The sequence below is a fragment of the Sciurus vulgaris genome (genome assembly GCF_902686455.1).
Source record: "Sciurus vulgaris genome assembly, chromosome: X".
NCBI classification, from domain to species: Eukaryota; Metazoa; Chordata; class Mammalia; order Rodentia; family Sciuridae; genus Sciurus; species Sciurus vulgaris.
Window position 1 is genome coordinate 19,360,623 of NC_136471.1, and position 20,032 is coordinate 19,380,654.

General features: G+C 37.2%; 1 protein-coding gene across 1 annotated transcript in view; it reads left to right on the plus strand.

Annotated features, from left to right (window-relative positions):
• The window catches only part of GPC3 (glypican 3), a 414,363-nt gene that overhangs the window by 267,601 nt on the left and 126,730 nt on the right, over window positions 1-20,032 (plus strand). Inside the window, exon 5 of the mRNA XM_079123994.1 lies at window positions 11,173-11,298. Within this exon, the coding sequence (XP_078980120.1) occupies window positions 11,173-11,298 (126 nt within the window). The remainder of the gene's footprint in view (window positions 1-11,172; window positions 11,299-20,032) is intronic.

A 20,032-nucleotide genomic window follows, 5' to 3' on the forward strand; every position in this document is an offset into this window, starting at 1 on the left:
AAACAGAATATTTTCTATATAAAATCAGATGTTACCATTTCATGGCTTGCTTTGTGACTTTTCCCATTACTAACAGTGGGTCAGGGTTAAGTTCACCAGAAACATGCTGACAAGACCCACTCATGTATCCACACACACACACACACACACACACACACACACACACACACACGCATATACTGCACACTTTTAAAAACAATAAAAGGAAGGATCTAGTTTATATTTCTTGAAACGACAGTCAAGGGATAAAATATGGCTTCTTATTCCTTTTACTCTCACTCTGCCCATCCAAATTCCCTCCAACCCTATTCTAATTCCTTGGTTACACTTGAGCAGTAGAAATTAGATGGGAAGCACATCACAACTCTAGGAGAATTGCCATACCCAAAAAGCTAAACCTGGCACTGGCTCAAGAATAGATAGCATGAGTTCTTCTTCCTGTTGATTTTGAGGGACTTGGCCTGTAGATGGAAAATAGGGTCTGGCCTATGGTGCATGCCAGTAATCTGACTCAGGAGGCCTATGCAAGAGGATCACAAATTCAAGGCCAGCCTCAGCAATTTAGCAAGGCCCTAAGTAACTCAGTAAGACCCTCTCTCAAAAAGGGCTGGGGATGTGACTCATTAGTTAAGCACCCCTGGGTTCAATTCCCAGTAACAAAAAAAAAAAGGGATAAAATAAGTAACATCTCAGATTTGGGTTAAGTTATTCAATTCCTCTTTATTTACTGTAATAAATTTTGAAATGGTAATTCTGAGCCTTATACGGTACTGTTCAGAATAAAAGAAGGCAGTAACGCAGCTTGAGAGAGAGTGTGTGCCCCAAGGAAACACTGCAAAAAGTTCTATTTTCTTTTCTCTTGTTGACTTCCAATCTAATGGATTTCTAGTTTCCTTATAGCAGCCTATTTCAAGTGTGATTTGAGAACCTCTGGGAGTCAGAGAGACCCTTTCAGGGTATATATTTGAGTGAAGCTTGAGTTTGTTCATATATTTAAACCAAAACAAAACTGCAGCAGATTAAATATAGAAGTCAGTGGGAGAATCTACCTGTCTCCTATCAAGCCAGACAGTAAAGACATCTTGCAAAAAGAAATGTTACTTTTGTCATTAATTTATTAATAAAATGTTATTTATGTTAACATAATGAATTTAAAATGGATAGTTTCAAATTAATAGACCTTATTTTTTTCTGAGTTTTAATTTCTAAACCAGTAAATATTGTTAGATATGTACTATATAAACTAAAACTTTGGAGGGTCCTCAATTATTTTTAAAATTGTAAAGCAGTTGTAATAGTCCTATTACTGCATAATGAATTACCCAAAGCAATTATTTAAAATAACAAATATTTATTATCTCACTGTTTTTGTCCATCAGAAATATGGAAATTGTTAGGTAGGTGGTTCTCAGAATCTCTAAGGAATTTTTAGTCAACTTGTTGCCTAGGGGCTGGAGTTGTGGCTCACTGGTAAATAGCTGGCCCTGGGTTCCATTCTCATCACCACATATAAATAAATAAAATCGAACAAAAGATCCATTGACAACTAAAAAAATATTTTAAAAATAAGATGTTGCCTGGGGTTGCAGTGTGGTTTTGTTTTTGTTTCTTTGTTTTTGGTGCTGAAAATGGAACCCAGAGCTCCACCCCCAGCTTGGAGCTACAGTTTTGGCTAAGACTAGAGGCACTTACAAAATGGCTTGCTTGGAGGTTGGGCAAGATAGTGCTACATGTTGGAAGGACGTCTGAGTTCTTTGCTAGGTAGACCTCTGAAACAACATGGTGATCGGCTTCCCCAGAATAAGTGATCCATGGAAGAAAGCAAATAGGAAGCCGTATCATCTTTAATGGCCTAGTATTGGAAGTGACACACCATTAATTCTGACATATTAGATTTGTTAGAAATGAGTATTAATACATATTCAAGAAGAGGGAAATCAAGCTCTACTTCTTGAAGAGAGGAGTATCAAGGAATTTGTGGACTGGCCTCCTAACACCACTATGTTTGAGAACCATTTTTTTCAGCAGCTTATGGGTCTCTGGGACATTTTTATCACTTTGGAAAGATAGAATTAGGCCATATATCAAGGTCCTCTTTAGCTTCTGCCTGTCCTTTGTTCATTGTTCTCCAGTGTCTTCACTCCTGGCCTGAACCACGGAACCTCCTGAGGAATGAACCTCATTCCATGTAAAGCATTAACTTTTAGCTAGTGAAAACCCCTTTCATATTTAACTGAAGTGAATACATATGTATATGTAGATATAGATATATGGTAGACATCTTATATCTATATCTATATATATTCAGTTCAACAAGAATTTATTTAAAACTTATTAGTGCTATAATATATACTGGACAGTGAAAATATCAATAAACAGTTCCTGTTCTCCAACTCAGTCTAATGGGGAAGTAGACTTTAAATACAAATAATTCTAAAGATAGTTGTATGAGTACTAAAGCCAAAGAACTCCAGAGTACAGAGGCAAGCTATGTACAAGGACAGAACTTCTACCCAAGGAAGTTAGAGTAGAGGCTTCGTGAAGGAGATGACATATGAATTTGTAACAGAATCACATGTGGAGAGTTTTCAAAGTAAACATACCAACCCAGTCCCATTTTGAAACTGCTCTGTCAGTATGCACACTTTTTATATATCAATTAAAATAAATAAAATTCAAAAACAGACATTATCCTGTCAATCTAGATACATTTATGAGTAAGAGGTGTATCAAGGCCTTACTGCCATGGCTTCTGTTATGGTCTCTGTCCCATTTACCATACAAGGAAGGAGTATGTGGGTGTTGATCTTCCAGGGAAAAGAAAAATTGTCTGGACAACCAGGTATAACACTTTTTTAGAGTCATTTTTGAACTTGTAGCTAACCCCAAATAAAAGAGAAATCACCAAAATCCATAGACTTGAGTAAGTGTCAGTTAGACAGGGCTTCTTTGGGTGTTGGGAGAATGAACCTGCCTCATGATGTTCCTCATCTTTTTTTGCTAGCTGAAGCTTAGAGTCTAATATGTAGCCTTTTTTCTGAGTTTTCTAACAGAATGAGTGAATAAAACAACAGGAGAGTGTCTGACTTCATTCAACTCCTTCAAATCATAAACTTTCTTAGATGAAAGGAGTGTAGATTAAGATGATCTCTTGCTAAATGCACTGCCCCTTACAATCTGATGTTATCAGAAGGGTTTATTTCAGCAGAGCGTTAGTACCTCTATAAATTACTCAGTGTGTTCTGCACAGCATTTCACACTGTCCAGAAAAATATATGTGTGCCTCCAGCACTCCCCCCACCCATGCCCAAGCTCTGTCCTCAGTACTTAAAAATATGATCATTCTAAAGGAACCCTATTGCAGCATTCAATCTGTGGAGGTTGTGAGGGAGCTGTCCGAATCTGATTATGACTTGAAAAGCCCTTTGCCTTATTAAAATAACAACACACAAAGAAATGCAGGATTCCTTTGGTAGCACTCAGAAGTCATCTGTTTGTTTTGTCTGCCCCCAACTGGGTAGTTTGCAACACACAACTAATCTTAGAAATAGCTTAGTTCAATTTAAAGGCGATTTTATACTCAACGGGTGGTCTATATATGGCACTCAGGGTTCCTTTAAGGGATAAGTATTGAAAATATCTGTCTTCAAATTTAAAACAGCGAGGGCCAAACAAGATGCACACGTAAGAGAATCAAAATAGAAGCAATCAGATCTTCACAGCCCCTTCCAGCTCCAATATTTTTAGCACACCTTAGCCTCTCCATCCCTGGTTCTCCTGACTGTGTCCTTTACCACTTCCCTTGTGATGCTGTCATTTTCCCTTGTCATTTTCATAGCCCAAATACTGTTTTGTAGAAAACATGAGCAATATCTTCCAATTTTCTAAATCCCAAATCTATAGTCAAATAGTCCAACTTGCATCTATGTAAGCTTCTGGTCCAGCTGATAACCTGTGATAAAATCACGTTTCCTCCCCTCTTGTGAAATTATGTTTATGTGTTACAGCCCTATACATCTTCTCCTTCCCCTCTGAGTTGGTCTAAAGGAGCAATGGATTATGTGACACTAGTAAATGACCTAGAAAGAAAAGAACAAAAGCTGTTCTCAGCTCCCTTATCCAAAATCAGTGCTTATTCTCACTTCCCCTTGCACTACTTCTCTAGTTTCAGCTAGGCAGCTTTGAAAGCCTTCTGTCCTCTGACCAAAGCCACAAATGTCCTGAGTGAATGAACAAGTTTAAGGTCTGGTACAAGTCATTCTGTCTTAAATAGGACTCTACCTTCAATATTTTTCATCACCATCTGATGCTCAGCATTGTGTAAGAGTTAGGAGGAGCTCCTACTCTAGTTAGGGAGACAGAAATGCAAATAAATAATTTCATATGTTGGGCGTGAGTGCCAAAACAGAGTTATGTACAAGAGTCGAAGCATCACAGATGGGGGAGCTAGCAGTTCCCCTGGGAGAGTCAAGAAAGGCTATGGGAAAAGGTAGCTTTTGAGTTCAGCCCCAAGAATAAGTAGAAATTCAACAGATGGAAGAGGGAAAGGAAGGTGTTCCAGGCAGAGGGAACAAGATGAGAAAAAATATTCTAGTCTTCAGAAGTGCAGAAAGTTGTTTGAGGTCACACTGAAAGGCTCCCTCCAGCAGAATTAGGCATGATTTTGTACCACTCCAATCTTAGTTATTTGATTTTATGTATTTTTTTTTTGCATTTTCAACTCTTTTTTAAATAGTGAGCTTATTTACATTATTACTTTACATTAAGGAAAAAGAACCTTAATAATAATAAAAAAAAGTTCAGGGTCTGCAGTCAGGGATGAAAGGCTGTTTTTATTTGCAGTGGTTTCCAATTAGCACTGCTTTGATGCCTGCCCAAGCAAATCATTGCAAGAAAGCAAAGGCAATCCCCTCCCCCATAACCACAGACCAGGACGCCCCTCTCTAGGATGATGGAAGCCCTCCAGGGAAGATCACGTGTGCCCAGCTGCAATATTTCAAAATGGCTCATGCATGCAAAGGAGCCCTATCCTTTAGATCCACATTTAACCGACTGAAAGGGAACCTCTATGAAGAGACTCTTTTTCCTCAGCAGACTGCCAGAAGGAAATGTTGGGTTTGTCCTGAGAACCACAGGCTCCACTATTTATATGGCAATGGTATGTTTGGCATTTTAGTATTTAGAATAAATTGGAGTTAGAATCAAAGAACAGTCCCTTCAATCAAATTGCTTTCTCATCTCAAGCAACTAATTGTCCATATTTTCTAGAAACAATTCAGTTGAACAGACTGCCTTAGTTAATGGGTAGATATTCTTTTGTTGTCTTCATGGGCTACTAGCACAAAGGAAAAATCTGCACTGAGTCGAACATGGATAATTAATATGTCACTTAATTTAGTTTCAGGTGTCTTTATAAAGACTAAAATAGAAAGATTTGGCATCTCTCCTTTTAAAATTCCAAGAGAGGGGATATAAAGCTTTATTTAAGAAAAGATGAAAATATACTTATTTCTCACACAGAAGTTAATTTAGGAAGGAATGGCAGGAAAATACAGAGAGAAGGACAAATGAGAGAGGCACAGTAAACTCCATAGGGGGTAAACTACTCCTGTCACACTCTGCTGCCATGGTGTCAGAGGACATTATCACCTGTTGTTACTGTCCTTTGAAAAGCTCATTGACTCTCCAACAGTTTAGAAAGTCTTTTTTTCCTGTCCTCCAAAATAGTGTGTCTGGGTTTATTTTCAAGAGTTTAAGCTTCTTTTGGTAACCAAGGTTCATTTTCCCACAGTAATGCAGAAGCGTTTGCATAAAAGAATGGCATGCGCTATAACAACACTGCCATTTGGGACTCTAAGGTATTGCAGTTTGGTAGCTGTGTTGTTCTCCAACAGATGGGTACTACTTCATCCTACAAGGCAAAGAATTCTTTCAAAAACAGTTGTTTTATTTTAAAATTATTTTGCAGTGCTAGAAATGAAACCCAGGCCCTCATGCATGCTAGGAAGGTTAGGTAAATGCTCTACAACGGAGCTACACACCTGCAGTCCCTATTCCATTATTCTGAGGTTCCTTTCCAATCAAATCCACCTTGATTCTATGTGACTTCTAATGGAGATACAGAGAACCAGAAAGAACTCAGTGAACAAACCTATGAAGAAGAATAGGTTTGGGGCTGGTGAGTTAGCTCAGTGGTAGAGCACTTGCCTGACATGCACAAGGGTTTAATCCCCAGCACTGCCAAAAAAAAGTTTCCAAAAAATTAATGTGAAACTTTACTCAAGTGAAAAGTCTAGAAGGAAATATACCTGAATATTGACAGTAATTAACTCTAGCTGATGGGATATAAATGTTTTTTTCTTCTACCTTTCTTTATTTTCTAAGTTCCCCACAGTGAGTGTATATTTCTTTTACAATGAAAGAGAAAATCAAAAGACTTTATAAAAGATGAAGGAAGAAATATAATGTAACCACTGTTTACAGATGTTACAGTGCTACAGTTGCAGATCTTACAGTTTCCCTTCTCATTGCTCACTGTATGTTTATCATGTCCATCCCACTCTGCTTCCCCAAGTTCTCCTGCCTCCTTCCATTCTTCCAATGGACATCTTTTCCCGCACAGAAGACAAGCCTCTCTTTCTCTGAGACATATTTCTTACCTCTTTTGTACCCAATTTTTGGAGGGGCAGGGTGAGAGTTTTACTGAAATCCACATGCCGTATGATTCATTCTTTTAAAGTACATAATTCAATCAGTTGAGTATATTCACAGATGCATGCAACCATCATTAAAATCAATTTTAGAAATATTTCATCACCTCAAAAACAAATCTTATACCTTTCATCTATTGTCTCCCTATCCCCTTATTTCCCCTAGCCTGAAACAATCACAAATCTACTTTATATTTCTATAGACTTGCCTATTCTGAATATTACATGTAAATGGAATCATATAATACATTGTTTTTCATGACTGGCTTCTTTCCTTTAGCAGAGCATTTTCAGAGTTCATCCATGTTGTAGCCTGTGTCAGAATTCTATTCCTTTTTAAGGCTGAATAATCTTCAATTGAATGTATATACCACATTTTGTTTATTCATCAGAGAACTGACATTTATCTTGTTCCACCTTCTGGCTATTGTTGATAGAGCTGCTGTGGACATGTACTTGTTTGAGTACTTTGTATCAATCCTTTTTGGTAGTGGAATTGCTGGGTCACTTGGTAACTCTACATTTAACTTCACAAGGACCTGCCAAGTAGTTTTGCACAGTGGTGGTACCATTTTGCATTCCCACCAGCAATATATGAGGTTTCCAGTTTCTCTACATCCTCACCAACACTTGTAGTCTGTGTTTTCCATTATAATCTTCTTAATAAGTGTGAAGTGGTATCTCATTGTAATTTTGATTGGTAATTCTCTGATATTTTTATTTTGACTTCATCTTGGCCCTTCATGTCTGATTCTTAAATTCTTAGACACAAATCCCTATGAGGGCCACCACCACTACCTTGTTTCCATACCACATTAATCAAGAAGTTTACTCAGTCCATTAGCTAGCTAGATTGTGTGTGTGTGTGTGTGTGTGTGTGTGTGTTTGTGTGTGTGTGTATTTGTTTTTATATTAGTAGAGATTGAACCCAGGAGCACTGTACCATTGAAGTATATCCCTGGACATTTTTCTTCTCTTTTCTTTTCTGCCTGCCTTTCTTTCTTCCTTCCTTCCTTCCTTCCTTCCTTCCTTCCTTCCTTCCTTCCTTCCTTCCTTCCTTCCTTCTTTCTTTTCTTCTTTCTTTCTTTCTTTCTTCTTTCTTTCTTTTCTTTCTTTCTTTCTTCTTTCTTTCTTTCTTTCTTTCTTTCTTTCTTTCTTTCTTTCTTTCTTTCTTTCTTTCTTTCTTTCTGTGTTTATATATTTATTTTTGGTACTAGGGATTGAACCCAGGGTACTTAACCTCTGAACCACATCCCCAGCCCATTTCATTTTTTATTTCTGTTTTGTTTTGTTTGTTTTCATTTTCTGATTTCTATATTTTGGATACTAGGGATTGAAACCAGGGGTGCATAAACACCGAACCACATCCCCAGTTCTATATATTTTTTGAGGCAGGGTCTTGCTCAGGTGCATAAGGCCTGACTAAGTTGTTGAGGCTGGTCTGGAACTTGTAATCCTCCTTCCTCAGTCTCCCGAATCACTAGGATTGCAGGTGTACACCACCATGCCCGGTCTTTTTCTTTTATTTTGGTATAAGGTCTTGCTGAGTTGCTCAATCCTGACTTGAACTTGCTATTTCCTTGAATCAGCCTTCTGAGCCAAGTGTCTGGGCTTACAGGTGTGTGTCACTGTACCTCACATGTCTGTCTGCCTGTGTGTGTGTATTAAGCTAGCTAGTCTTTGAAAAATAATACCAGAAAAACATCTGTTGGGAGAGAACATGGTTGTGCTTATTAATACCCACATCAAGAGATGAGGGATTTTAATTATCTTGTGCACATGAAGTTGTCTGAAACAATTTAAAAAAATTATCCTGCATACCTAAGTTTTTCTGGAATATAATAATACTTCATATATATAATGTGTTTCTAGTCTATAGATTCATGACAATGGTCATGAATATTGGCCATGGTTAACATCACAGAGGGACAACTCTTCTTACTTGTTCTATGGTAAACACTTTGTGAGATAGTTGCTATCATTATGTTTCTTTTACAGATGAGGAAACTGAAACTCAGAGAAAGTTGGAATTTTTCATAGCTGAAAAAGTGAGGGAGTAGCTGGTACTCAAAAATCAACTGTGTCAGACTCACTCTAAAATCAGTGTTCTTAGCTATTACTCATCACAGGATTGAAGAGGCTGTTCTGAGAACCGAACCATAATTATAACATGCTTGTTAAATGAAACTGTGTTATCAGTTCAAAACAATAAATTCAGAAGTAAGTTGTAAAAAAGTAAGTCTCATATGTCCATTCTGTATGTCCTGGGAAGGTAAAGAATACTCTATGAAGTAGTATAACCTTTTATTTCTCTTACGTTACCTCATTCAAGTTTAAGAGTTTCCCTGAGTTCTAGAATGTGATGACCCAAGACTGTGTTACACTATCCAGGTTCCTTGTGGTTTTATTAGATTTTTACCTTCACTCTTCCAAGTAATATCCTTCCATACTAAGGTGGAAGGTCTTATGTTTATTGCAGTTCCTCATCCCCTTGACATTTAAATCCAACCTCATCTGGATCTTCCTCAACTTGTCAATGATGTTTATGTTCAGCTAAGAAAATTACAAGGGTTGGGAGGAAGGGATAAAACCAGGGTATTTTTATTTTCAGCTTCTTGGGAAATCAAATGAAGGCCTTGCTGTGGGTTCGATTTTTCTTGCCCTGAGTTATGTTAATCAGAGTGGGTATGGAGGTAGGAGGAGACCTTAAGGGAAAGTCTTTCATTAAAAAGAAGACCATGGTTTCCCATGGACTAATGGCCACATTTCATTTCCTCATGAAGTGGGGGGAATTACTCGCCTCAGCCTTTAGTCTTTCAGTTTCCACTCTTGGGGACTGTATTATTACCTTGTAAAACAGAGCATCTCTCCTATTAGCCGTTAATTGAACCCATCTTTTTCCTCTGTGAGAAACTAATGTTGACTTTTATTTTCAGAGCTCTGTATTGAGCCTCTTCTCTTTGAAGATTGATGGTACTCAGACACCAGGAGTAGTCTGTGAGAGGAGTAGGGGCACAGCAGGCAGCAGCTGTTGGGGTATCAGGAGTTATATATAGCCCAATAACCTTTCGTGAGTTGTTCTGTCCATCACCCTGGCTTTCCTGTGATCTTAGTCTTTATGAACATGTGCTGAGAGCTAGTTTGTTCTTGTTTTACCCCTCACTCAAGTCATTAGATGAAATGAATAGTTCTATGGTAATAAAATGGAAAATGGCATTAAGTACAAGATGATCATTTCCACCATTTTGGGCAGATCTTAGAACAAACCTCAGATAGCATTTCTGAGCTTGGGATTTCCACCAGTGTCCAAATGAGATTCAAGCTTCTGGATCCTCCAGAGGCTTGTATCCAGAGGCTTATACATCAGGCCCATCCATTCTTAGCCTGGAGACAGAATTGAATAATTATTCCACTACCAGAAAATTCCCTCACCAGAGTCTTCAAAAACTTTGTATAGACTTAGGGTAGATTTGGATGTGAAGAGCACTTTAACTTTCTGTAAGGGACATTACTTTAGAAAATAAAGTGTATTTTATTTTTGTTTGTTTACCACTGGACATCTATACATAGATATTTAAATATTTCTTATAAACATGTTCACTTCTCTCCAGTTTATGGTGTCACTTTGTATATAGATGTACAGCTGAAACAAGAAAAGAGGCAAGAAAATTTGCTGGTATTGATGTGTGTGTATACATATTTTCATATATAATATGTTTGTCTCTGTCTCTCTCTCTCTCTCTCTCTCTCTCTCTCTCTCTCTCTCTCACACACACACACACACACACACACACACGCACACGTTTGTCTTATCATAAATAACATGAAAAGCAAAGCAAATAAATAATAAAATAGAGCCCTCTGACTTTCCCTCCCCCTCACAGGAACCACAATATATAGACAAAGAACAAAGAAGCCTTCCTCCTATAGCAGATGTGAGTTTCTCTGACTATATTACCAGGAGAATTTCATAAAGCTTATACTGTTCTGAGCACCCTGTGATTCTGATCTGCAACCATTAGCCAGAGCCTATATGGAAAGGGGCCATCTCTAGGGTAATAGCATTGTAAATTACAATCAATGCACTCAATTACACTCAGAAACCAAAAGATATGTAGTGCTCCAGTGTGCCTTGTAATCAGCACCTTTGAGAACGTAGGTAACACCATTCCGAACAAAAAATGGAAGCTGCCGAACGTGTTAGAAAATGGATGTTGGAATTAAATCATCCTTCTGATAGGAATAGTACCTTATATGGCAAACACCCTTTTTTTTCCTAATATCATTTTATTGATTTAAAAAAAAACTAAATTGTGGTCTTGTAGCCAAGAATGTCTTTAAAAATCATTTATTGCACTAATCAGCCTGGCAGAGCCTTTCTATCATGCTGATAAGGAAATTAAACTTTTCTCATACTGGGTTTCCTTGCCTCTTATGCACAGATGTTTTGTTTTTCTTTCAGAGAACTAATTCAGAAGTTGAAATCTTTCATCAGCTTCTATAGTGCTCTGCCTGGCTATATCTGCAGCCATAGCCCTGTGGCCGAAAATGACACCCTGTGCTGGAATGGACAAGAACTTGTGGAAAGGTAATCTTTCTAAATAGTTAAATATAGCAATATTTGACAAATAATCATCATATGTTCACCTGAAGGTTAATTCTTGTCTGCCATTTTTTCACAAGAAAATTCTCTACAAAACATACACATAAGCATCTCTGATGTTTGGATGCTATGTATAACTCACAGCTCTTGGAGAATTTACATATTTCAAAGCACATAGAAAACTGTGCATTCAGGGACATTTTACAAAGAGTAAAGCATGAAACAATTTTTTTATTGTCCTTGGCTTCTTTCATCTCTTTGTTATGTGAATATGATTCGAATATTCATACTAATAGCTATCATTTATTGAGCATTAGCTATGTATTAAGCTTCAAGATAAGTGCTTCATATGTATTAATTCTTTTCAGTTTTATAACAGTTCTATTAAATGAATACTGTTATTTCCCCCCATTTTACAGATTGCTCAGTAAAAAGGGAGTACCATTTCACTGAGCAATTTTATTGAAATGTTTTTCATTTGAGTGAAAGTACAATCTATGCCATCATCATCTGTAAAGAATTTGCTCATGGATGACAAGGAAACAATATATATTCACTTATTCAGCAAATATTTACAGGACACCTTCTAAGTGCCAGGCATGTTGAACTGAACAAGACATCCAGTTCCTTATCTTCCTGGAGTTTTCATTCTATAGGGCTAATGGTATTCCTAACTTCCTTTATTTTATACTTGTGAGCAATATCTTGCAATTAAGGAATTAAATCAAGAGGGTAGAATCCTTAGGAAATCATGGAGTTGATGAACGTGCTTTAAAAAACATTTGTACAAGTAGTAGTATGTTGTAGAAGAGAACACAGAAGAGACCTGAAATCAAGTTCTGAGTCTTTCAAATTAGTTTCTTAACTTAAGGAAAGTGACTTACTCTTTCTAGGCCTTGATTTCTGCATCGAAAAAATGAGATGTTTGAATTAGAGACCCTCCAGTTCTGATAGTCTGTGTAATTTTTTCCTTATTAACTTATCCATTCATACCTTCAACTTTCATCTTTTGAGATATTATGCATTAGACACCATCCTAGGCACTAAGGGATACAGGGTAAAGAAGGAAAGCTTTGATGAGCTTACTTTCTAGTGCACTCTGATACCAGGATATAAGATGCCAAATGAAATTTATTCACAATTCAATGTAAATGATGAAAGAAGGCTCTGGAATCAGATGAACTTGGATTTGTATCTCAGTTCTGCTACCCACTATGTATGGCCTTGGGTGAGTCACTGAACCTGTAGAAAATCTCAAGGTTCTCCTCTGTAAGGGAAGGGCATCTAACAGAGTTGTTATAACTACTAAGTGAGGTCATATATATAAAGCCCTTACCACACTGGCACATACAGGAAGCTCAATTCATGTTACTTCTCTTTATCCTCTCTTCCACCTCTAATTTTCTTCTTTACAAAATGAAACAAGTGTCTGAACACAGGGTTTTTCTCTCACCTAAACCCTTTTACTAACATGGGACAATGAGAATGAGGGTGCATGCCACCCTGGCTGAAGCACCAAACTTGCATGGAGATAGATCTCCCTATTGCAGCAAATGTGAATCAAGATGGAGGTATTAATGTCTGCAACCCACTGCATTCTAGAGAAATAGTGTGTGTTTGACCTCCTAAAACCTCATGAGGTACTAAGTAGAATTATGAAAATGTACTTAGCTGTTATGAAAGTTTTTTTAATTGTCAAAAAAAGAGATGGTATTTGGTATTACAAAAAGTTGATGCTTCAAAACAGGTGTAAGCAATATATTATTTAAAAAAGAAAATACTCAGAGGTCAAATATGTGTTTCTTGTAGGAACTTGATGAGAAACCATCCCAGTCATTTCTCCACTTTTACATTGATATAGTGAGAATAATTCCTGAATATTTACTTATTTAGGTAGTATATATACTGTGTATATATATATATATATTTTTTTTTTTGATACTGGGGATTGAACCCAAGACCTTGCACATTATTTGGTAGAACATACCAGACAAATGCTCTACCACAGAACTACACCCCAGCCCTTTTCATTTTTTCCCCTTTGATCCAAGTTCTCACTAAGTTGCCCAGGCTGCCATGGAAATTGCAATCCTCCTGCCTCAGTCTCCACAGTCATTGGGTTTACAGGTGTAAACCCATACCTAGCTAAGGAACATATCTTTCAACCATGATCCCTCATTAGAAGGGAAACATTAATTTACAAGATATTTTTACTAGTGTGTTTGTTCATTCATTTATTCATTTAACAAACATCTGAGCACCTACTATATACCAAGCACTAATTCTGGACTGGAAATATAGCTCAGTAGTAGAGCATTAACCTGGCATATATGAGGCCCTGGGTTCAATCCCCAGTACTGCAAAAACAAACAAAAAATATCCACTGATATGCCTTTAGCTGATATATTTTCTGTTGCTGAAGGAAAAGAAAACACATGATCTAGTTTTAATTAATCCAAAATATTATCTTCCCAGGCTTGTGTGTTTTGAATCAGTGGAATTTTTATTGAATTTTTCTCATATTAACTAGTTCATGGCCAGTGTATTTTTGTGAATGATGTTGCTCTGGAATCAAGAAAGTTCTTTTCTATCAAATGGTATAATCCAAAGCCTAGTGAATTTTAATGAGTCCAAAAGTTAGCCAAATGCACTTTTGCACCATTAAAAGACCTCTGTTTTGCAGGGTTGGCTATGGAACTCAAGACCTTTTGCATGCTAGACAGGTGCTCTGCTTATGTTAACTGAAACTTTTTTGTTTTATTTGCTAACTTTAAATACATTAGTGTATTGAAGAAAATAATAAATATTATCATATGGGGGAAAGTTATTACAAACTCTTACTTCTGAAAAAAAAATCTTCTTTTCAAAACAGCTTTTATATATTATATATACTGTCCAGGAAAGAAAAGAAGGAAAGAAGAGAGGGAGGGACAAGAAGGAAGGAAGGAAAAAAGAAGGAAGAAATCAAACATATTTGCAGAAAGAATAAGGGTAATATAATCCAGGAAGCAACTTCTCCTTGGTTAGTAACCTCAGGTTATAATTAACTGGTACTTGTATTACTGACCTAATGCAATGATGAGACTAGGGAATAGTGTCAAACTAGATTTTTAAAAAATTCTAAGGAATATACATTTAATAATATGATGTTCTTTAGCCTGAAGACATGTATGCCCTCTATTTGTATCATTTATAAAGATTAGCTTTGCATTCCTGTCTCATTTATAGTTAAAACCCCTTTCCAAAGCTGTTCATTGAATTTCTCATTTAATTTAAAGTAAGAGTTGACACTTCATAATGTCAAATAGGTTGAAACTTTGTTATCTTTATAGGTCAGGTTTGTGTTCCTTTGAAAATATTTTATATTTAGCCAAGAAAAAAAAATCAGGAGAATCAAGAATCCTAACAGGGAATGAGACTTGTCATTAGAGATGCTTGATCAAGAGGAAAATATAGATGCTAAAGGAAATATTGAGCAATATCCACGTCAACAGTGTTATCAGAGCTATTTATACCTTTCTACTGTGGATGCACATATCTCTCAACTTTTAGAAAATTCATCAATTAAATAGGGTCAACTTTCACATCCTTTCAGTTTTTATCTCTTGTTTTTTATTAATTTTTTGGCAGTGTTGGGGATTGGACCCAATGCCTCTAGATGTCAGCTCCAGAATCTTGCTGTTATCTTCTGGTTGACATTTCTACATACATACCTCAGTCTGTTATGAATCCATATTCATCTTGTATTCTCTCATGATGACTCTGGGACTCCCACATGGGGAATCTGGCATTAGATAATAAATTCCCTGAGTTCCTCATGGGGATAATTGCATTGAAGATGCATCTTCTCCTATGCAATCTTACCTTCCGTTTCATGTGAGAAATTATAGACACACATTTATTGTGTCATTTTGATTTCTTTCTCTTTTTTGCATTGACAAGTCTTCTAAAGTTTATAATGCCTCTCAAGGATTTCTCTGCATAATTGAAAAGGCAGAAGTGGGAATATACAAAGCAATTAGTTTAGTTCTCAAAGAGATTTTTTTTCTTGTCCCAAAACCTTATGGATGTTTCTGAAAATGGTGTAAGAAGACCATTTTTCTCTCTTTTCTACTAAGTTGGAGAGATAGACTGTGGCATATTAGCAAGTGGGAGTAAATAAGAGAACCTTTAACACCCAGTTCCTGACACATGCAAAGTAACTTTTAAAAATGGAGCAAACAAAATAGCTTCCTCATAATGGGGGGGAGGGAAGGGTTAGTGTTAGGGTTAGAGTTAGGGTTAGGGAGGGGGGCAAGTATGGAGGAAGGAACTACTGTATAGAGGGTAAAGAGGGGTGGGAGGGGTGGGGGGAAGGGAAAAAATAACAGAATGAATCAAACAACATTACTCTATGTAAATTTATGATTACACAAATGGTATGCCTTTATGCCATGTACAAACAGAGAAACAACATGTATCCCATTTGTTTACAATAAAAAAAAAAATGATGACAAAATAGCTTCCTCCCCCGACCCCTGTGATCTAGGAAAAGCAAGGGAAAATACTTGATTCTGTTTTTATAGTGCAGTTATTTTAAGAACACTGTTTTGGGGACTTTAGAGAGGGGACCGATTTCTAGCACTAGCAAGTCTTTTACTGGCTTATATATACATAGGAAGAGGGAAACACCTTCACAGTCTTCTCTGGTGGTAAAGGGGTTAAAACCTAAATGTCAAAGTACATACATACTCAGACATACATCTAAACATGCACATCTCATCCTGGTCACATGAGAACAGACCACGAATATGCAACAGTTGCTATACATAGCTCCCATGCTCTTGTGCTAAAATAGGCTGTTTATTATTTGTTGTTTGGGCTTAGTTTTATAGTGTGCTTTTTCTCCAAAGTGCTCAGGGCAGTGTGCATACAATCTTAAATATGGGATAGCCAATGAAAGCAGCAATGGGGTGTACTGGAGTGTGGCTCAGTGGTAGAGCACTTTTCTAGCATGTGTGGGGGCATGGGTTCAACTCCCAGTACTACAAAAAGAGAAGCAATAAGAAAGCAAATATATGACATAAAATACAGAACCAAGATAAAGAAGGGGAGTACAGGAAAAAAATAAGCAATGAATGATGGAAATAACGTTCAATGATGTTGAGTCAGGTCCTCAAATCATTTGATTCAAAGCTTATGTTGATGAGTCAGAAAAATCATGCTGAAACTGAGACTCAGTAGCTCTCCCTCAGCAGCCTCTGTTCTGATTTCAGAGTTAGGAACTGACATACAATGTTCAGCTCTTAAGTTCTCTCTTCCCATAGTTAGTTCATCCTTTGCCCTCTATTCTGCAGAAAGCTCTGCTTATGGAAGTCTGGCAGAAGGTAGAGTGGGGCAAATAGGGAGCTTCAGTATTAGTTTTATCATAAGCTCTGTCCACAGTTCTTCGCTTCCTTCAGAAATTTTTGGATTTCATTTCCACCTTAGTTTTCTTGGAAGCAGAAACATGACACTTCTAGGGAGCTGCTATGTTTTCCTGAGTCTGTGCCCTAGAATGAACGTTAAGTATCGCATATCAGGCTGCTTACTAGTATGGCAGTTTACATATCCTACCTTAGAAAGGGTGAAGAGGCCTAGGCCATTCTTCTTCCTGTAAAAGTCAAGACTTTATGAAAAGGCTTACAAGGAAAAATGGATTATGTATAAAATGACTTAATTTGGTATAACTTGAAATATTGATGATAGGTAAGGATTTTTTAAAAATCCTAGTATGGTAAGACAGATAAGTTGGGGAATACTCCCATATGAAAATCCATCTAAGGGCCCAGATTGGTATATTTTTCATCATAGATTGATCTTAAAAGTAGTCCTTACTGACAGCTATTTATCAGGACATACTCCATGGCAATACAGTGACATTTATCCCTAAAGATTATGGTGTCACATACAGTAACTTTGCCTTCGGAATTGAGTGAGAAAAACACAGCTTATCCTGCTGACTGATGGCTTAATATGGTGTGCCACGTTCAGGATGGGCTGTACTTGGTCAGCTGTCATGTCTTAAGTAATAAGAGGAGACATTTTCATGGCTCAACGTTAACATGTCTATAGACCACCTGTCGAAGGCTTGATGGCTTATTACATTAAGCAAATTGTGTCCTATTACTACACAATGCCAGCCCTTCCTGGGATCAACTGGGTCATTTTGTTAAACAGAGAGCATTTGGGAGCCTCAAAAGCTGGTCCAGCATATCTGTACTCTCAACCAATAAATGTCACCTCCTCATATCCTCTTCATAATTTGATTCTGATGGTTCAAAAAGATTTGTCTCCTCTTAACCATTACTGTTTCATGCCCAGAGCTCTTCTATTTCATTCTGGAAAGACTTAGGAGATGGAACCATGAATGAAAGTGACTGCTTTTATGAAATTATTAAATTAACATACTAGAGCTTCTATGCATCTTAAGTATTATAGGCTTATGACTGGTCCCTGCAGTCTGAAGGCTGTTTGTTCTCAGTCAGCTGATCCTCAGTGGTACAGGCTGAGGATTATGGTGAGAAGAATCTGAGAATTTAGGGAATAGGAAGAGCACAGTTTTTAGGAGAAACACCGAAGGAGATTTTATTTCTAGTTCAGTGACTACATGCTTTGGGTAAGACATTTATCATCAAATTTTGTTACCTTATTTGTAAGATAGGGTAATGATACCTATTCTACAGGATTGTTGTGTAGATGTGTTCAGACACATAGGACCTAAATAAATGACAGCTATCACCATTATGGAATGGTTGAGTACGTCAAGTAAATGTCCAGAGCAAGGATGAAGAGGTCTAGGTCATCCTTCTTCCTGTAAAAGTAAACCGGATTTTTTAGAAATAGGCTTTATAATGCTCACCTTCTCATAGAATATTCACAGAAAACCCAATCAATGTATTCTGAGTTAAGTATATACACTAATGAAAATGAGAACTCCATTTCAAAATAAGAATAAACCTGAACTCAGTTTCTAGATTTTGGAAGACCACCTGAAATTTCTTTAAACTTAACTTGAGTTTTTTAGATTGTTCACAGATATTATTATAAACCAGTGTACCTCTGTAAATTTGTTGAAGATGATCAATGTTTGGCTATTTTGGAATGCTTTACTTTTGAAAACAATCCATTTTCAATTTGAAAAAAAAAAAAAGAAATATCTATGAATCTTTGGGAACCAGAATGTTGACTGTGGTGGCTGATCAAGCTGGTTTGTACCATTTGGGGTCCATGTGGGTTACAGGGATGAAATAGTGGCGCCACTTACTTCTTATGACACTTAAACCAGCTTTAAATGAGTATACAATATACTCATTCCAGTTCCTGGAATATTTTGAATGACGCTAACATCATTTGTGGACACAACAGAGTTTGTGGCTGTATACATTTTGAAGATATGTGCAAATTAGAAATCTGTCATAACTTTAATATTCACCAGACAGAAGCATGAAGTTAGATGGAGAACTGATTGAAACAGGGCTGCTGGGTGTGAATAAGTTTCCTGATCTTTCTCTGATAAAGCATATGATCAGTTTCATTTAGTGATATCAGTGTCACTTCATCAGAATACCTCTGAACTCCACAAACAGTAACATCCCTAAAATAGTTTTCCAATTACTTTGATTCAGAAGGGTTATTTTTTTTTTTTTTTTTGATGGTCAGTCACTGAGCACCAAAGAAAATGGATTCTTGGGACTTGGCATGTGAAGGACAAGGAGATGTATTTTAGGCAAGTCTCTTTCTTAGAAGCCTCATGCCAGTGGCCTGGCTCTTAGACCCTGTCTGGCTGTTGTGATGATTGTGATTGTGATTATGGGGTTATGGTGATTTTTCTCCTCTGAAGGCTACAGGAAATGAGTGGAAGGTGCCACTTCTTTACCGTTACTGGTCCCCATTGCCTGAGGATTTTGGTGGCTCCCTTGAAATTTAGCTTTCCTGTGTTTTGCCCTTTCCTCCTATACTTAAGCTAGTACAAAATATTGGGTTATTTTGATTTCTCTGCATTTCTTTGATGATGTTTACTAACAGAAATATAGCCAAACAGTTGGGGATTAGACACACACACACACAGAGGCAAATTTTGAATTTACATGGTAACTATAAACCAGCATATCAGAATGTTTAAGCCCACAACTTCGGAGTCAGCAAGTCTGGGTTGGGATTGCTGCTGTATTCCATATTAGCTCTTACTCTTCTGAGCTCCAGTTTGCTCATTTGTAAAATGGAATTAATGATTTCTGTCTTAACAAAATGTTAAGGGGATTCAGGGAAATTGTGAAATGCAGGTTATTAGTGCCTGGCACATGGTAGACCTTTTAAAAATGGTAACTATTATTGCCATTAATGCTTTTATTCAAGAAACCAAGTAGGGGTGTTGCTCAGTGGTAGAGTACTTGTGTAGCATGCACAAGGCCCCAGGCTCCATCCCCAACACTGCAAAAGGAAATAACAAAGCCTTTCCTGGAAGATTTATAGAGCTAGGCCTTTAGCTTCCTTTGATTTGATGACACCTTTCTTTCTTTCTTTTTTTTTTTTTTTTTCTTTCTTTTTTTTGGTACCGGGGGATTGAACCTAAGAGCACAGTACCATGGAGCCGCCTCCCCAGCCCTTTTATATTTTATTTTGAGACAGGATCTCACTAAGTTTCTTAGGGCCTTACTAAATAGCTGAGGCTGACTTTGAACTTGTGATCCTTCTGCTT